The sequence below is a fragment of the Lutra lutra genome, chromosome 1 (genome assembly GCF_902655055.1).
Source record: "Lutra lutra chromosome 1, mLutLut1.2, whole genome shotgun sequence".
In the NCBI taxonomy this organism is placed as follows: domain Eukaryota; kingdom Metazoa; phylum Chordata; class Mammalia; order Carnivora; family Mustelidae; genus Lutra; species Lutra lutra.
Genome location: NC_062278.1, coordinates 96,733,977 through 96,752,211, shown reverse-complemented (window position 1 = coordinate 96,752,211; position 18,235 = coordinate 96,733,977). Strand labels below are relative to the sequence as shown.

At 39.2% G+C, this 18,235-nt stretch overlaps 1 protein-coding gene across 7 annotated transcripts in view; it reads left to right on the top strand.

Moving 5' to 3' along the window:
* The window catches only part of PLD1 (phospholipase D1), a 196,042-nt gene that overhangs the window by 107,497 nt on the left and 70,310 nt on the right, over positions 1-18,235 (top strand). For all 7 annotated transcript variants that reach the window (XM_047730574.1, XM_047730575.1, XM_047730562.1 and 4 more), the window contains 3 exons: positions 426-575; positions 1,261-1,344; positions 13,264-13,345. In XM_047730574.1, coding sequence (XP_047586530.1) covers positions 426-575; positions 1,261-1,344; positions 13,264-13,345 — 316 coding nt within the window. The remainder of the gene's footprint in view (positions 1-425; positions 576-1,260; positions 1,345-13,263; positions 13,346-18,235) is intronic.

Here is an 18,235-nt window from a genome sequence, read left to right as displayed (position 1 = left end):
GAATGAATGAATGAGTAAACTACCTGAAAATTTATTCTTGCTATATTGAATATAGTTTAAGGGGCGCCTGGGTGGCTCAGTGGGTTAAGCCGCTGCCTTCGGCTCAGGTCATGATCCCAAGGTCCTGGGATCGAGCCCCGCATCGGGCTCTCTGCTCAGCAGGGAGCTTGCTTCCTCCTCTCTCTCTGCCTGCCTGTGATCTCTCTGTCAAATAAATAAATAAAATCTTTAAAAAAAAAAAATCCTGCCCAAAATGTTCAGAAGTCTGCTTTTTTGATATAAATAAGATGTTCTTTGCTTAAAAATTTCAACCTATGTTTGCCGCAATACCAAAACAAAATGGCACAAGTTTAATTGTTAAATTTTTTTTAAAGAAACAGAACACAGAGTGATCACTTTTTTCCACACTTTGCTTTTTTTTGAAGGACACTTATTTTAAAATGCAACAGCTATAGACATGCTCGGTGGTGGGGAGGGGCTATAGAAGAATTCATCCAGAAACACGGCACCAACTTTCTCAAAGATCATCGATTTGGGTCATACGCTGCTATCCAAGAGAATACTTTAGCTAAATGGTAAGATTGTTTTGCTCTAAGACTATTTCTTATAGTCATAGTATCTGTTGTTATAGCGGGCCTAAATTCATCTGGAAGCAGTTTTCAAAGCTGTGGAAACATATTCTGCCTTATACTTGACAAGGGTCTTTCTTTAGAGGACTACCTGAGCGTAGAGTAGTTTTCCAATTTTTGTATTTAAGATTTTCACAGTGAGCACTCAATAGCTAGCTTTAGATTTTGAAGTTTGATTTTAAAAGCTAACTTTTCCATTTTTAATGATATACAAGGAATGTTTATTTTAGTTATTAGCTGTAATTAAAGAATAAGAATTTATTTGCTAGGTATTTCTTTTAAATAAAATGCTTTGCATGTTTTTCTACCCATGATTTGGAAATTGGTCTGTCTTCAGTCCCAGACAAACCATGGTGTGAGTTCAACAGGATGAGGGAATTCATCTGACTCATGATGATGAGACCAATTTGTTGTTCTCTCAGCAGAATCCGGTCGCTTCCTTCTGTCTCCTTACTGTACTTCCTGCATGGCAGACGGAAGATGGGATTTTCAGTCCTTGGTCTTCAGTTTTACAAAGTAAAATGATGGCTTTGTAGTGACTCAGGCAGTGGCTTTTATCTTTTATTTTACCATAAGATCTCTTTCCTTTCATTAAAAAAAAAAAAATGAAACAAAAACACTTGTCTTTCAGGTACGTTAATGCCAAAGGGTATTTTGAAGATGTGGCAAATGCTATGGAAGAGGCAGAAGAAGAGATTTTTATCACGGATTGGTGGTTAGTATTTATCCATGGGGATTGTGTTTGGAGGTTTCTATGACTGGAAATTTAAGTCAGTGTAGTGCTGTTCCAGAATCGTACATTATGAAAACCAGCAGTACCTGTAGATGGTTTGGCTGAAGTCTCAACAGTTAACTATAATAGCTTTCAGTGAAAAATCTTTTCAAAAAACTTGAACTCCAAATATATCCTTAAAATATTTAGCTTAAACAATTTTGTTTTTGTCTTCCTCCCTTCTGTCCACCCCCCTTGCTCGCTCCCTCCCTCCTCTTTCTTTCCCTTTCTTTCTTTTCTTTTCTTTTTTCTTTTCCTATCTGTCTTTCTAGATGTTATTTATTTATTTGTCAGAGGCAGAGAGCACAAGGAGGGGGAGCTGCAGGCAGAGGAAGAAGCAGGCTCCCCACTGAGCAAGGAGATCAATATGGGGCTCAACCCCTGGACACTGAAATCATGACTTGAGCCAAAGGCAAGACACTTAACCAACTGTGCCACCCAGGCATCCCTGTTTTTGTCATTCCATTTGGAAATAGACACCCAAATATCCATCTTAGTGAAGATTATTTTTGCAATGCAAATACAGTTTTAGAAGTGGTAGAAAATAATCTTCCTTGGATGCCTTCTTCATTTGGTATTTCAGTCACCAGGTCCAGTGAATATACTTCCGAATTGTTCCTTTGAAACTGGAATAGTTCGTTTGCCTATTACAGAATGACTAGGCCTGGTCAACTATTTTGGAGATACATTAGACTTCAGCTTTTTGACCCCCTTTATAAATGTCCATGGGAATTGCAGTGCTTTTCAGAGCCACTGGAAATCTCATACTCAGAACTCCTTTAGCTCTTGGAAAATTGTACTCTTGGAGTTGGTGTAGGTTTTTTTTTTTTTTTAAGATTTTATTGGTTTATTTGTCAGAGAGAAAGAGAGAGGGAGAGCACACAAGCAGCAGGAGAGGCAGAGAGAGAGAGAAGCAGGCTCTCCGTCGAGCAAGGAGCCTGATGTGGGGCTCAATCCCAGGATCCTGGGATCATGATCTGAGCCGAAGTCAGCTGCTTAACCCACTGAGCCACCCGGGTGCCCCTCAGCCAGATAATTCTTTGTTATGGGAGGTTGTTCTGTGTGTTGTGGAAGGTTTAGCACCATCAGCATGTCTGGCTCTCACCTACTAGGGGCCAGTAGCAAGCTCCTGGTTACGGTCATGTCTTCAGACATTGCCAAATGCCCCTGGAGGGCAGAGTCCTTGGTTGAGAACAGTTGAGCTAGGGTCGATAGACAAGGTGTGCGATGGTCAGCATGCCTGTGAACCTGTTTATTCTCATGTGTATGGAGGAGTAAATGTTGGCCTTTATTGTCACATTTGTCTCTGCACTCAGTTACCAGGAATAAAAATAAATTTCATACTTAGGAGCTATTTCTTTGGTTGAATACTTTATAAACACTTATGAGGATAAATTTAAGCTTAACGTAGTACTATATTTCTTTAGATAATATTTTGGAAAGTTTGATGAAGACATGAGAGAGACTGAAGATAGTTTTTCCACTGAGCCCATGTTTTCATGTTTTATGCAAGAAAATATCTCTTTTGAAGGTTCTGAACACTAAAATACAGGTTTCTATTTAAACATCTAAAGAGATGGAACCTGACTGTTTTCTGCTATTGGAAAGAAAATAAACCAGGTCATTCCTTTTCTATGACTGTCTAGGATAACATCTTATTACCACACTCCCTTTGAAATGAAGCCTTCATTGTAACTTCCCTTGTAAGAACTGAAGAAAATTCTTGCCATGCAGGTATATTGCAAAAGAGAGCGTTCAGAAACTTAACCAAAACTGGCATGTCCCGTATTGGTATACTGAGTATAGTTTGGGAGACGAACTTGTCCTTTAGAAGCTTCTAATCTAATTCAAGAGATATCATATGCTTAAGTGAAAACTGTACTAATAAATTTATTAAATAATTAGTGTGCAAACAAAGGTGGATAAGGTGGATATAGTGAAATAAGAAACAACCTGGAAGCTTCTAGCTCTTTAATTCATTTAATCACCTATCCACTCACTTGTTCACTTAGTCCTTCATTCCAGAGCTCTTTAGCGAGCGCTCACCCTGGGACAGGTGCTGAACACAGGCCCTGTGTGTATGAAGATGCCTGAGATGCAGCCCCTCCCCCAGAACGAGAGAGAGTCAGGAAGTCAGAGGGAAAACCACAGACTGGGAGAAGTGAGTGATGAGGATGAAGATAGTGGAAGGCTGTAAGGAAGGAGGAGCCCATAGGCGGGGCAATGCCTGAGCCTACGGAGCCGGAGCCGTGGAAGCTTCTGGAAAGAGAAGGCTGGCCTGGGGCTTGGTGATGGAGTTGTCCAGATGAAGACAGGTGAATGCTTTCGGCAGAGGGATAGCCGGGACCTAGGCACGGAAGTGTGAGAGGGTACGCCAACTTGGGAGGAGGGTGGGGGTTGTGGAGAGCTGAAACACAACATACCTGGGGATGGGGATGGCAGGTGGAGATGGCTCTGAAGGGGCCAGGGGGAGACCATGAAGTGTGGCGGGGGAGCTTCTAAGCAGTTTACACTTTCTACTGTGGACACTGGGAACCACTGACCATTTTTAAGCATGGGGATTTCAATCAGATTTGTTTTCTAAAAGGGAACATTCTGGTAATAGTGTAGAAGAGGAATCAATCCCTGGTTGTAGAGCCCACTTGGCAAGCTATTGTTGTAGTGCAGGAGAGAAATGGTGAGGGCCTTTGCTCCGAACACCTTAGGGACCTAACTGTTACAGCCTTAGGGCAAGTGGTATCTACGGCACAAAGTAACATTGATGGTAACAGCTATGATTTGTTAAATTCTTACAAGGGCCAGAGGCTGTGTTATAGTTGTGAAGAGTGAGGCTCAGGAGGTGGGTGAGGAAACTGCCCCCAGTCAGGCAGCTGACAGGAGCCAGTGCTAGCTGGGACCCAGGTGTGTCTGCTCTAGAACCCCTGGATCCTGGAGCTGCCTCTCAGAGAGGGCCGGCCGTAGGGCATGGTGTCTGAAGTTCCTCTAATGTATTTATTTTTTAAAGATTTTATTTATTTATTTGACAGAGTGAGAGAGAAAGTGTGTGTGTGTGTGTGTGTGTGTGTGTGTGTGTGTGTGCTTGTGTGTGTGTGTACACGAGTAGGGAGAGGGGCAAAGAGACAAGCTGCCTCCCCCACTGAGTGCAAAGCCCAACATGGGGTTCGATCTCAGGACCCTGGGATCATGACCTGAGCCGAAGGCAGACGCTTAACTGACTGAGCCACCCAGGCGCCCCTGCAGTTCCTCTTAGATCTGAAATTCTCTAAGAACAGACTGACCAGTTTTGAGGTACCAGATAAATTAGTAATCAGATTTGGGTAGATTTGGCTTGGGGAAATGTTCTGAAGAGGTAAATCCTGAGGTAGGCTGTCAAGGTAGGAAGAGATAATGACCCATTCAACAGCCCAGACTGTCTGAAAACTAAAGTGAAGAGTAAATTCCAGTTGGATGTTGAAGGTGTCCTACCAGGTAGTTTCTATATAAAGACGAGCGAGAGCATTCTTCACTGGTTTATGTGGTTTACGTGGATTGACCAGAAGAACACTCGTTTTATGCCTTCTCTGTGCTTAGTGCTATCTCAAAGTCCCCTCTGAATCAACTATCCAGCATTCACAGGAATATGTACAAACATGCGATCCGACACCGACATGTGGCTACAAGCTCCATTGTCCAATGCTAATGGCTCTTAGGGCAGATCCAGTGGCTCAGCTCAAATCTCCTCTTGCTCGGGCAGCTCTGATTTCCAGTGGGCAGTCGGCAGGTGGGCAGCAAGCGTGCTGATGCCACAGTTGCCTCTTTATCCCGCCCGTTAGGGCTGGGGGTGCAGGTGGGGTCCTCCGCCACAGCCTCTGTGCCCAGCCGGTGCGTTAACTGTGTCAGAAATAGACAGGAGCAGTAAAACTAAAGAATTTTTAAAAAGAGATTTTTCATTTTTAAAAAAATTATTAATTTTAATTCCAGTCTACGTAGTTAACAGTGTTTTATTAGTTTCAGGTGAAAATGGCTTTAATCTCTGTATTACTCTGTGTTCTTGAATCCCTGACACCTGTTTACCCATTCCCCTCCTGGGGACCATCAGTTAGTTTTTTCTCTGTTTTAGTTAGGAGACTGTTTCTTGGGAGGCGCCTGGGGACCTTAGTCATTTGAGTGTCTGACTCTTGATTTCAGCTCAGGTTATGATCTCAGGGTTATGAGGTAGATCCCTGAATCAGGCTCTGCACTGGGCATGGAACCTGCTTGAGATTCTTTTTCTCTTCCTCTCCCTCTGCTTCTCCCCCATCTCTCTTTTAAAAAAAAAAAAAAAAAAAAAAAAAAAAAAAAAAGTCTGTTTCTTGGTTTGTCTCTTTTTTTCCCCTTGTTGGTCTGTTTCGTTTTTTAAATTTTCGTTTTTTAAATTCAAATTGAGTGATAATTCAAATTATGATAGTTGGCTTTCTCTGACTGACTTATTTCACTACTTTGTAGCTCTATCCATGTTGTTGCCAATGGCAAGATTTCATTCTTTTTTACAACTGAATAATATACACACAAACACACACCACTCCTTTATCCATTTATCTATCAATGGACACTTGGGCTGCTTCCATAATTTGTCTGTTGTAAATTATGCTGTTATAAACATGGGAGTGCATGTGTCTGTTTGAGTTAGTATTTTTGTATTCGTTAGGTAATACCCAGTACTGTGATTACTAGATTGTAGGATAGTTCTATTTTTAAGTTTTTGAGAAATTTCCATTCTGTTTTCCACAGTGGCTATACCAGTTTGCATTCCCACCAACAGTGCTTGAGGGTTTCTGTTTCTCCAAATCCTTGCTAACACTTGTTATCTCTTGGGCTTTTTATTTTAGCCATTCTGACCAGTGTGAGGTAATATCTCATTATAGTTTTGATTTTCATTTCCCTGATGATGAATGATGTTAACATCTTTTCATGTGTCTGTTGGTCATTTGTATGTCTTCTTTGGAGAAATGTCTGTTCATGTCTTCTGCCCATTTTTAAATCAGATTATTAGCTTTATGGGTATCGAGTTATATCAGTTCTTTATAGATTTTAGATAATAAACCCTTATCAGATATGTCATATGTAAATATCTTCTCCCATTCAGTAGGTTGCCTTTTAGGGTTTTTGTTTTGATTATTTTTTACTTAAAAATTGTTGTATTTACATTTCACAATTTACCCAAGTACTGGTTTTCTTATAAACTTTCTATAGGATTTTTTAAAAGAAATTCTTTATTGTGTCTTGACTGTATTCTTATGGAATCTCAGAGAAACAGCTGTGTGTATTTTAATATATCTTCCCAGATACTGTGAAATCTCATGACTCAAGGATTAGGTACCAAAATCTTCCTTTGACCCAAAATACTCCTTAGTCTGGTTTTACTGGCAGATTTTCCCTTCATTCTGTCTTGGTTTATTCATTATTTACATAATAGCCAACTGGAAGTTCTCAATCTTAATAGGTAAATGTAATTAGCACAACTGTTACACCTGCTGCATCTGTACCTGTAAGGAGCTCTGGATTAGGTGCATCAGTCTGAAATACAAACACCTGCCTTCCTGCAGGGCCTCGGTGGGGAGCTGCTGTAACTGTAACTGCAGCTCCACCTGCTGGTGGGGATTAAGACCAGTTGCAGAAGCTTTTTATTTTGAGGTAGTCCCAATAGTTTGTTTTTATTTCCCTTGCCTCAGGAGACCTATCTAGAAAAATATTGCTAGGGCCAATGTTAAAGAAATTACTACCTGTGTTCTTTTCTAGGATTTTTATGGTTTTGGGTCTCACATTTAGGTCTTTAATCCATTTTGAGGTTGTTGTGTTTTGTTTTTTTTGTTTTGTTTTGTTTTTGGTGTAAGAAAGTGGTCCAGTTTCATTCTTTTGCATATAGTTGCACACTTTTCCCAACACCATTTGTTAAAGAGACTGTCTTTTTCCCATTGCATATTCTTTTCTGCTTTGTCAGATATTAATTGACCATAAAATTCTGGGTTTATTTCTGGGTCGTCTTCTACTCTTCTCTTGATATATGTGTCTGTACCATACTGTTTTGATTACTACAGCTTTATAACTTGAGGTTGGGAATTGTGATACTTCCAGTTTTGTTTTCCTTTTTCAGTGTTGCTTTAGCTATTTGGGGTCTTTTGTGGTTCCATACAAATTTTAGGATTGTTTGTTCTAGCTCTGTGAAAAATGCTGATGATATTTTGATACAAGTTACATTAAATCTTGGGGTAGTGTAGACTTTTTAACAATATTTGATCTTCCAGTCCATGAGTATGGTATGTATTTCCATTTCTTTGTGTCATCTTGGAATTTCTCTTACCAATGTTTTATAGTTTTCGGAGTACAAATCTTTCACCTCTTTGATTAAATTTATTCCTCAGTGTTTTATTATTTTTGGTGCAGTTGTAAATGGAATTGTTTTCTTAATTTCTCTTTCTACCGCTTCATTATTAGTGTATAGAAATGCACCAGATTCCTTTTTTTTTTTTTCTTATTTATTTGACAGAGAGATCACAAGTAGGCAGAGAGGCAGGCAGAGAGAGAGAGGGAAGCAGGCTCCCTGCCAAGCAGAGAGCCCAATGTGGGGTTCGATCCCAGGATCCTGGGATCATGACCTGAGCCGAAGGCAGAGGCTTTAACCCACTGAGCTACCCAGGTGCCCCAAAATGCACCAGATTTCTGTACATTGATTTTGTATCCTATGACTTGATGGAATTCGTTTTATCAGTTCTAGTAGTTTTTTAATAGAGTCTTTAGGGTTTTCTATTTATAGTATCTTGTCATCAGCAAGTAGTGAATATTTTACATCTTCTTTACTGATTTGTTTGCCTTCTACTTTGTTTTCTTGTCTGATTGCTGTGGCTAGGAGTTCCAGTCTATGTTTAATAAAAGTAGTGAGAGGAGACATATTTATGTTGTTCCTGATCTTAAAGGAAAAGCTCTCAGTTTTTTGCCATTGAGTTTGATGTTAGTTGTGGGTTTTTCATAGATGGTCTTTATTATGTTGAGGTGTGTTCCGTCTAAACCTACTTTATTGACAGTTTTTATCAAGAATTAATATTGAATCTTGTCAAATGCTTTCCTGCATCTATTGAAATGACCATATGGTTTTTATCTCTTCTCTTGTTAATGTGGTATATAATGATAACTGATTGCAAATATTGATCCATCCTTGCATCCTTGGAATAAGTCCCACTTGATTATGGCGAATGATTTTTTTGTCATGTATTGTTAGATTTGGGTTTATTAATATTTTGTTGAGGATTTTTGCATCTCTCTTCTTTAGGGGTATTGGCTTCCAGTTCTCTTTTTTAGTGGTGTCTTTTGTCTGGTTTTGGTATCAAGGTAATCCTGGCCTCATAGAATATATTTGAAAGCTTTCCTTCCTCTTTTGTTTTTGGGAATAGTTTGAAGAGAATAGATATTACCTCTTTTTTAAATGTTTGGTAAAGTTTACTTGTGAATCCTTCTAGTCCTGGATGTTCATTTCTTAGTAGTTTTTTGATTACTGATTCAAACTGGTGATCCCTTTATTATGTATTGCCCTTCTTTGTTCCTTACTATAGTCTTTATTTTAAAGTCTATTTTGTCTGATATAAGGACTGCTACTCTGGCTTATTTTGTTTGTTTGTTTTTTTGTTTCACTTCCATTTGCATGGTGAATGTTTTTTCATTCTTTGGCAGTAGTTTAATCCTTAGTTCAGTTCTCAAACTTTGATATAATGTTTAGGATCAAATCCATGCAAGGGCAGCATGGGAGTGAGCTAGAAGTTCATAAACAACTTTATAGGGTTGCTTTCCTGAGCTCTGCTTTCTCCATGATCTCTCCACTACTTTTGGGTTTCATGTAGTTTTTTTGTTTTGTTTTGTTTTTTTCAGTCCTCTAACTAGAAATGTGGCACTTTATTTTCCCCACTCTACTATGTGCTTTCTGCAATGATGTTTGTGTCCAGAGCCAAGCAATAAATATTTACAGTGTCCTCTCGGAATCACAGCTCTTCTAGTTGGAGATCAAAGTTCCAATCGCTCAGTGTTTCTGGTGCCTGTGAGCCCCTTGCTGCCACCCCATCACTGCCAGAAGATACCATTCTTTCTTCTCAAGCCTGAAGCAGAGGACTTCTACCTGAGTTCTCTCTACGAATGCCAATGCCTGTTGCTAGGTTTTCCCTTCAGGCTGATGAATCAGATGGGGGAAAAATGGTAAAGTCCCCATTGGTTAGATGGTACATTAAACTATGTTCTTCCTGAATTCATGAACACCATGTATCTCTCCATTTATTTAGATCTTACTTGATTTTTTTCAACAATATTTTATACTTTATATACACAATAGTCCCACTTCATGTATGGTTTTGCTTTCTGTAGTGTCAGTTAGCTGAGGTCAACTGCAATCTGGAAGCAGACAATCCTCTTTCTGACCTGTTGTCAGAGGGTGAGTAGTAGTCTGCCTAAAGCTACATCACAATGCCTACATCATTCATCTCACTTTATCTTATCATGTAGGCATTTTATCATCTCCCATTATCACAAGAAAGAAGGGTGACTACGGTATAATAAGATATTTTGGAAGAGAGAGACCACATTCACATAAAATAAATTACAGTTTTATTTATAATTTTATTTATTTTATTTTTTATTACAGCTTTATTACAGTTATTATAGTTGCTCTATTTTATTAGTATTATTTATTTCCTACTGTCCCTAATTTGTAAATTAAACTTTATCATTGGAATGTGTGTATGGGGGAAAACAGAGTATATGTAAGATAGTCATACAAGGTTTGGTACTATCTGTAGTTTCAGGCATCCACTAAGGGTCTTGGAATGCATGCCCCACGGATAAGGGAGTGCTACTGTATAGGTCTTGCCTACGTTTTGTTATTTATCACATAATATTTTTTTAACGTTACTATAAATGGTATTTTTTAAAACTTTATGTTCTGATTTTTCACGCTGGTGTATGGAAATACAACTGATTTTTTAATATTGAGCTTACATACTGCAACTTTGCTTAGTTCACTTATTAGTACTAGTAGCTTCATTGTAGATGACTTCGAGTTTTCTCCATAGATGATCGTGTGATGTATGAATAATGACAGTTTTGCTTTTCCCTTCCTAATCTGTATACCTTCTATTTTATGTTATTGCCCTATTATTTTGGCTGGGACCATCAGTAAAGTGCTGAACAGCAGTGATGAGAATGGATGTCTATGCCCTGTTCTCAGTGTTGGGAGAAATCTCAGTGTTTTCAGCATTCAGTTTGTTGTATTACACTTTAGTTAGGTTTCTTTTTTTTTTTTTTTTAAGATTTTATTTATTTACTTGACACAGAGAGAGATCACAAGTAGGCAGAGAGAGAGGGGGAAGCAGGCTCCTCGTTGATCAGAGAGCCAAATGTGCTGGGATCCTGGGATCATGACCTGAGCCGAAGGCAGAGGCCTAACCCACTGAGCCACCCAGGCGCCCCTTTAGTTAGATTTCTTATGGGTGCCTTTCATTATGTTGAGGAAATTCCTTTCTGCCTATACCTATGATTTGAGAGTTTTTGTTATGAATGGTATTGAATTTTGTCAAAACTTTTTCTGCATCCATTGAACTGATCGTTTTATTTTTTTTTTCTGTTAATGTGGTGAATTGTATTGATTGATTTTTCAACTTTTAAAGCAACCTTGTCTATTAAAAATTGAATTCAGAATTTAAAAAACACCACAACTTATGAGAAGGATAATAGATGATGACAGAGTGAGGTTATCCTAAGAATGCAAGGTTGCTTTGAAAAACAAAGAAAACTGTAGGGCATCTGAGTGGCTGAGTTGGTTAAATGGCCAACTCGATTTCAGCTCAGGTCATGATCTCAGGTTGTGAGATCCAGCCCTGCCTCTCGGTGCTCAGTGGGGAGTCTGCTTGAGATTCTCTCTCTCTCTCTCTCTCTCTGCCCCTGCTTCCTATGCTCTCTCTCTCTCTAAAATAAATAAATCTTAAAAAAAAAAAAGGAAGAAAGAAAGACAAGAAAACCTTATCTGCTGAAATGCCAGATTTAGAAGAGCAAGAGTAGACTGTACGAGGATTAAAGCCTGTAGAATTCTGGACTGGATACTGCCTTGTTAGGGAGTCCTCCAAGCACGTCAGACCAGCAGGGTTTCAAAGAGCTAAAGAAATTTTCCAAAATCTTTTCATGCTCTATTTCATTCCATTAAAGAAAAATAAAACCACAAAGATAAAGGACCTAAAGGAAACACATACTGGAGAACATAAATAAGGAAATAGGCAAATAGTGAGGTGTATGCAGTGTAAATACTTACATATTTAATTTAGAGTACAAAAGTGACGGTACAGTGTACACAGTGCTCATAGATTAAATAAAGAATGATAAAGAATTAATTGCTCAGTGTAGCATTAAAATTGCCCCCCAAATGGAAGATTTCTGACTTTACAATTAATGTGTACAAGGGACACCTGGGTGGCTCAGTCATTTGAAGGTCCGACTTTTGATTTCAGCTCAGGTCATGATCTCAGGGTTGAGATCAGGCCCCATGTGGGGCTCTGCGCACAGTGGGGAGTCTGCTAGAGGATTCTTTCCCTCTCCTGTTGCCCTGCCCCTTTCTACAGCACTCTCTCTCTCTCAAATAAATAAATCTTTAAGAAATTGCAAGTATCTATATATTACCGGATATCTTTCACCTTCAGCGAACACACGTTGTGTTGTATGGCAATGCATTTTTTCTACCTGAAACAGATGTCTTTTTAATTCATTTTCAATCCTTGGTTATCAATTGCTGCATTTTTGTTTCTTTGTTTGGACATAGACTACCTTTGTGTCACTTTTGTACTCAGATGCCCTACAGTTTTCTTTGTTTTTCATTTTGTTTGTTTGTTTTTCCTTGTGATAGAGGAGTTACATCACATACAGGTTTACCTCAGATACTGACTTTAGAGCTCAACCCCAAAGGGGAAAATAATGACTGTACTGTACTCTTAGCTGCCTGTAGCACTAAAGAGAAGAGCCCAGGGGTTCATTCTTAGATTGCAAAAATCTTCTCTATCAGCAAACCTGCCTTCTTCCCGGCTCAGAAAGCCCTGGGGTCCTGTGGACACCCCTTGCTGGTATAGGAAGTCAGGGTTTATATTTGTCAGTTAGAATACTCTTGGTTTGGATGAACAAAATGCTCAACCAAGTGTGGCTTCAAGAGTGAGAATTTATTTGTTTCCTTTAGTAAGAAAGCCATAGTTAGGCAGTCCTGAAGTTGGTGAAATGGTCTAGTGATTTCAGAGTTCTGGTCTTCCCCTTGGAATTTCAATATGGCTGTCCATATTGGATATGATATAAAAATCATATCCACATGCAACATCTGTCCTACTGCTACTTTCCCTGTTTTGTGTGTGTGTGTGTGTGTGTGTGTGTAAGGCAGAAATCAAAGAGGAAATACTTGCCCATTAACCCCACGTGTACCTTCTAGTATGTCTTACTGTCCAGGATTGGGTCACATCGTGCTCTGGGCCCACAGGAGTCTGGGGAAGCAAGTCTTGTAGAATATTCACAGGGTAGAGTAGGAGTTAGGCTGAGGTTCCAACTGAAGAAAGAAGCTGGAGAATGGCTGTTGGCCAGGCCATCAACAGTATCCACATATGTGTATGTATCTGTACGTGAGAGAAAGCCAGAAGGCTTTTTTTTTTTCTTTTTTTATGGCTCATGGCTCTTGTTCCCAGGTGAAGTTATATGTGAACTCATAGCAGAACTTTGAATGACCCGCCACACTGGAGGTGGGTGATGGCGTTTGGGCTAAAATTGCCTTTGTTTCCTATGACACAATCGGAACTTTATATTTTGTTTTAGTTTCTTAAACTCTTGCTTCTGCGGTTTCAGGTTGAGTCCAGAAATCTTCCTGAAACGCCCGGTGGTTGAAGGAAATCGTTGGAGGTTGGACTGCATTCTCAAACGAAAAGCAGTGTGTATTCCAAACATATGCCAATGTAATTTTTAAAATGTTTGTTGTCTCTGAAATGTCTTTCTTTTTCAAAGCCCTTCACATATAAGGACAACATTTTTCTTTAGAGTTTGACCGAAGTAGAATACTTGTTTTCAAGTTTTTTTCACTCTGGTTTTTCCCTGTTACTCTAGACTACATAAATATTTTAGCCTAATTCACAGCATGGATTATATTAGGAACTCTAATTTCTGATTTTTCATCAGTTATGGGCAGTTAATTTTATAGGCAAAAAACCCCTATAACAAGGTTTTATTATGGAATAATAAAGGGTGAAATGAAATGCAGCGTTTTATTCTGTTCATTATTCTGCCATTTGAGCAAAAGATAAGTCATGAAGAGAATTATTTCAGTCAGATGGGGCCAAGCTAATGTAGAAGAGCATCGAAGAGGAAGGACATTAAGAATTGGTTGTTGCTTTGGTCCCAGTTTGGGGACAGTTCATGGTAAAAATGGGAAATTATTTCCTCTCCAGTTGACTGTGTAGATTCTGGGTGAGCACTGAGTGTATTGTTTTTGGTCTAAAGTCAGTAACTGAAGCAGTATAAGCTCACAAATAACTATTTACATCCATATTTCTAATGCTTGTTATTATGTAGTTGTCTCCCAACCATGTTAAACAAAGTTGAATTAGAATAGATCTGGATTTATTTTTTTTAAAGATTTTATTTATTTATTTGACAGACAGAGATCACAAGTAGGCAGAGAGAGAGAGAGAGAGGAAGGGAAGCAGGCTCCCCGCCGAGCAGAGAGCCTGATGTGGAGCTCGATCCCAGGATCCTAGGATCATGACCTGAGCTGAAGGCAGAGGCTTTAACCCACTGAGCCACCCAGGCACCCCTAGATCTGGATTTATTTTTAGTCATGTCCAAATTAGGAAGTGCTGGACTTGTTACTATTTTTTGATATTGTCTTAATCTTTTTTATTCTATCATTAAACATGCTAGCATGATTTGTAGATCCTGGGTAATAGAGGATAGCATTTTTCTGTTTCTCTTAGAATCGTGACCCATTTCTTCTTTTCCATTCCCCACATTCCCCTATTCCTTTCCCCATTCACACATCTCCCTTCTTTCAGCGTCTTTTCCCTCTGCCTTTGCTTTAAGATTTCTGAGGGTATCCATAGATACAGTAAGATCTCACTGCAAATATTGGTGGAAAAAGAAGCTTTATTTCAGACACGTGTACTGCCAAACACCATCATTTTCCTGGCAAGTGTAATTCATTGTCTCGATAGCATTCCAGTCACAAGATTGGAAATTCTGGTCCTGAAAAGCATTATTTGCATATTCCTTAAATAATGTTGCATACAGTTACTGAATGTCTCCTATGAGCCAAGTTCTACACTAATTACTAAAGGTGCCATATGTGTGAATAGGATTCCATCCCTGCCCATGGAGGGTTTGCTGAAAGACTTGGTTCAGTCCTAGCCTTACCAAACTTATTTCTATATATGGAATGGACTGTAACTTTCTCCATGTTTCTCTGTGTGAAATGGCATCTTTCCCAGGCGTCCTCAAGATCCCATTTTAGTTAAGTTGTTCCAGCCTTGCCTACCAATAGTCAACCATACTAGTAAATCCTCTTTTCAAGGTAACTATCAAACACTTCACCGCTGTAGGTTTCAATCAACACGTATTTGCTGAGTGCCTTCTATGTGCAGGGCACTTGGCTTATCATATGGGGATGTATATAAATAAAAGACATGATTCCTGACCGGAAAGAGCTTAAAGCTCTATCTACACAAGAGTCAAGTGGGTACGGAGGCAGTGCCAAGATTCAAAGGCAGGAGGGAGACCATTGGGTAGCTCTAACAGGGAAGCCCCTCACAATATGAGGCATTTGAGGCATTTAGAATGGGCGAAAAAAGTTTGAAACGACAGGAGGAAGTTTCTAGGTGTAGAAAATGTGGTGAGGAAACATTCTGGAGACAGGGATTCTGAAAGCTTTGTCAGCGACAGTAGAGTGACAAGGTTGATTATAGCTGAGTGGTAGCTTAAGTGGGATGGGGGGATCAAGTGGGAAAGGCAGTTGCAGCCAGATGTAGAGGCTTTGTGAGCCACGACAGTGGTTTGGACTCTATGGAAGAAAGTGGGGAACTACTGGGGAATGGAGCCTGGTAGAGGAGGGATGATCCGATCAAGGTGGTGTGTAAGGAAGGTGAATCTGGCAGGGGGAGGAAGTGGGGCGAACTCTGACTTGAGTGCGAGGTGCCTAGGGGACATCTGAGTAAACTCCAGAAAGCTAGTAAATGTCCCAGCAGGGCTCAGGAAGTAGATCCTGCAGGCCTGGCCCTCTATGTCATGTTAGCTCTCCTGTGTTTGCTTTCTCCTTAGGCTACTAGCCAGTTTACTTTTCTATCACTAGCATGAGTTGTCTTTGCTTTTATGGCCCACAAACCCTGGAGAGGTCTTAGGTGAACACTGTGGCCGAGTAAATACTATTGCATGAAAATAGTGCTTCCTTTCAATTTCATCTGCTTCATGAAACTTGAAATTTTTAGATTGTACATAATGATTTTAAAAGATTTCCTGCGGAAATAGTAATATTATTAAATACAAATTTCCTGTGGTTCACTTGGCAGAATCGCTCTTCCTTAATCTAGCTCCACCACATTATTTTGGTCATAAATTTTTACCTCCCCGATCATTCTAAATTGACATTTTCTATTTATAAACACTGTTTCACATAAATAATTTAGTTTCTGAAACCCACTACCTTCACAAAGTACTGGGTTGAAATAACATTTATTCTTACATTAATGGGTCCTGGAGGTCCACAAGGCTGATTAAAATAAAGACTTTTTCCTTCTATCTCATTGTGTAGATTTGGGGGCAGTGTCTCTGCCTCATAGCAGATACATAGGCAAACATCTCTTATAATGGCCATTTTTAGGGAAGAAATACAATATTTTGTTTCTCTGGTGATAGCCAAGTTGGTATTTTCCCATTTCTTTGGCCTTTTGATAAGCAGTGTTATAATTTAAAATAGTATAAGGCAGCCTTGACTTACAGACTGATTACAGCTCAAGTCAACATCCCAGGGTTTCCCACAGGTCTGCATGTTCTGCCCTTGCCCCAAGAGCTTAGTTGCATCATAGTTACGGCAACTGTATTCCTGTATCCAGTGTGTATATTTCAACCCTGGAAACCTGTGATTTTGCTAATGGGATCTGCACCAAAAGAACCTTCAAGTGCAGCAACCCAGAGACTTACTGAAAAGGGGTTAGGTCCTCAGGTGGGATTTTGTTGTCAGGCAGTTTCTTTCTGTCCTGGACCAAAAGACACATTCTAGAGCTGCAATTAGTGATCATTAGGAGGGAAAGATGTCTGGGATTGTCAAATGAGACAAATAATCACGTTTTCACCCAGAAAAATCAAACAGGATCTTATCAAAGTGGTGGGCTAGAGGGGCATGTCTGGGAAGGGAAGAATGTGTCTTCAACCTTGAGAACAATGCTTCGAATAGAAGTGGTTCAAAAAAAGAAAGCATAGGAGCGTTTGTGCTCTTTCACTTTGCTTACATTTGAGTGATGAGGGTATGATTTTTTGTTTTGTTTTGTTTTTTACTTTTCATTTTCCCAAACTACTATACTCTCTGCAGAAGTCCTGATAAAATTAGGATTGTCTTGGGGATGCGTAAGTTAGGCTATCTTGAAGCAGTGGGCAAACTTGGCAGCATTTAGGAAACATTGTGACCACAGTATCTTGACGAATTAGAGAAAACACTGGCTCAAAAAAGTCTCTTTTGACTTTAACTATAAAAAATTCTTATTTTTTATTGTCATTACATGTATTTTATACATGTAAAGTTCCTAAAAAATTCCTACTGTGTCTAGTACTGTGTCTGGTTTACTTGATTCAACACTGATTAGAAAAGTGAACAGAAATTTCATCTTGTAAAATTCGAGTTTCACGAAGTTTATTCTGTGTTTACACTGTGAAGTGTATTCTGCTAATCTTTCGGTTACATGACTTCAGCAGAGATAAGCAACATGGCATCACAAGTCCACTACAAGCCATCCATTTTTCTACCTGCCTAAAATACTTTTCTTCCTCCTCTCTAAGCAAAAAGTCATTTCCCCTAGGAAATGCCATGAAAAGGCATTAGTAAAATACTGGATGCTTCAGATGTATGGTTCTTAAATTACAGAATTAACATCAGTCCTTTTTTCTTTTCTATTTCTTTTCTTTTCTTTTCTTTTTCAGTGTTCCAAGATTCATTGTTTATGCACCACACCCAGTGCTCCATGCAATATGTGCCCTCCTTAATACCCACCACCAGGCTCACTCATCCCCCCCACTCTCTCCCCCCCTCCCAAAACCCTCTGTTTGTTTCTCAGAGTCCACAGTCTCTCATGGTTTCTATTCTAATTTGGCTTTCATTTTACACAAGTATTTCTCACATTTTGTGTAAGTCTGCACTACTGTAACCTGGCAAATGCCTTCATTGTCCAGGAACGTTTTTCCTTTGCCCTTTGTAGTTTAGAGTTTATGATAGGGTTGTAATACCTTGACCAAAAGAAGAGGAATTTATTGCTTTATGATCATAGAAATCTTGTCACTAGTTAACCATTTATTATGATATGGATGTAAGTAAATAATTGTAAACCAAATTACCTAAAATGAGCTGTTTTCTTCAATTACTTCCTTATTAGTACTTTGTATGTAAGCTAAAAAGACTTATAAGTCTCTACCCTGTTTCCTTTTTTTTCTTTAAATTTTATCCTTTGGAGTTAATTTATTTCAAGGAGAAAAGACAAATTATAGAAGAAGATGTCAGGTATTAATAGAGGGAGGGTAGTAATGTAATCCATTAGTGTTAACATCTCTATTATTTCAAAAATCCATT